Source organism: Myotis davidii, unplaced genomic scaffold (genome assembly GCF_000327345.1).
Source record: "Myotis davidii unplaced genomic scaffold, ASM32734v1 scaffold370, whole genome shotgun sequence".
NCBI classification, from domain to species: Eukaryota; Metazoa; Chordata; class Mammalia; order Chiroptera; family Vespertilionidae; genus Myotis; species Myotis davidii.
The window spans coordinates 2,299,024-2,300,235 of NW_006288615.1; the positions used below are offsets into that span (position 1 = coordinate 2,299,024).

Genomic DNA, 1,212 nt, shown 5'->3' on the forward strand with positions numbered 1-1,212 from the left:
GTTCTGGGCCAGGGCAGGTCCTCACTGGGATTTCTCTGTTCCCTGCAGGAATCAACAAGCGGGGGGCCAAGAACTGCAACGCCATCCGCCACTTCGAGAACACCTTCGTGGTGGAGACGCTCATCTGCGGGGTGGTGTGAAGGCCTCCCCGCCCTCCCGGTCCCACCCCTGCCTCTCCTCTTTTCTCTTCCTGCCACTCTCTGGCCTTCCTCCTTCCCCTCTCTTAGCTTGTACTTTGACGCCATTCCACAGATGTGACGTTCCTCCCCGTTCCCATCAAGCCCTGCCCGCCTCCCTGTCCCAGAGCCGTGACCTCTCAAGGCCCCCACCTCCGCTGATGTCCCGGGCCTGGGGGACAGAGAGGGCGCCCTGAGATGGTGTCTGTGGGGTCCTCTGGGGAGGACTGGATGGAGGGGCTGGGCACGTGGGGGTTCTGGGCTAGGGGAAAGGGTGTGGGGAGGAGTGTGGAGTGGGGTTCAGAAATGTCTGCACAGTTGGAAACTCCTGAAGGCTTTTTTCTTGGATGGCACACTTCCTCCTGTGTCCCAGCTCCCGGGACTGGGCTGAGGGTGGGGGACTGTGCCAGGGAGGGACCCACCAGAGCACAAGGGAAGGTGGTTGTCAGTGCCTTCAGCCCACCAGAGGGAGCCTGGAGCCTGGGGGTGGGACTGAGTTTGTCAAGCACAATTGTTCTCTGAGTGGAACCAAAGAGGGAGGAGCCAGGGCCCCCAGCGCTGGCCCCCCAGGAGCAGGGTAGGATCCCACAGCCAGACCCACACTGGAACAGGGCAGAGGAGGGTCGCTTCTCCTCCTGTCGCTGTGGGGCTGAGCGCAGCACTGATGCCAAGTGGGTGGGGGCTCCTGGCTTCCTCCAAGCTTAGAGCTGTTGTAGATCATGTGGAGGGGAGGAAGAGCCACCTGGTACCTGCACACCCTGCCTCCTCTTTGTTCTGAAATCCGTCCCCCTCTGCTTTGGGGGAATGCACCGTTTTTCCTTTTCCTCCTCACTTTTGCATGTTTTGCTGATCATTCCTTATGCTAACCCCTCTGAGCCCTGAGCCTTGAAGAGGAGGCTTCAACGCCTCCAGTCAGGCTTGGGTGCTCCCTGGAGATGAAACTCTTAAACGCTTTGTATATTTTCTCACTTAGATTTCTTTTCAGAAGTGTCTGTAGAACAATAAAAATCTTTGACTTCTGACTTTGACTAGAAAG

The 1,212-nt window shown here is 58.3% G+C and overlaps 1 protein-coding gene across 1 annotated transcript in view; it reads left to right on the plus strand.

The window, feature by feature from the left end:
• Window positions 1-1,195, plus strand: part of ITM2C (integral membrane protein 2C) — a 32,980-nt gene extending 31,785 nt beyond the window's left edge. Inside the window, exon 6 of the mRNA XM_006760411.2 lies at window positions 49-1,195. Within this exon, the coding sequence (XP_006760474.1) occupies window positions 49-140 (92 nt within the window). The 3' untranslated portion in view covers window positions 141-1,195. The remainder of the gene's footprint in view (window positions 1-48) is intronic.
• Window positions 1,196-1,212: the final 17 nt, after the last annotated feature.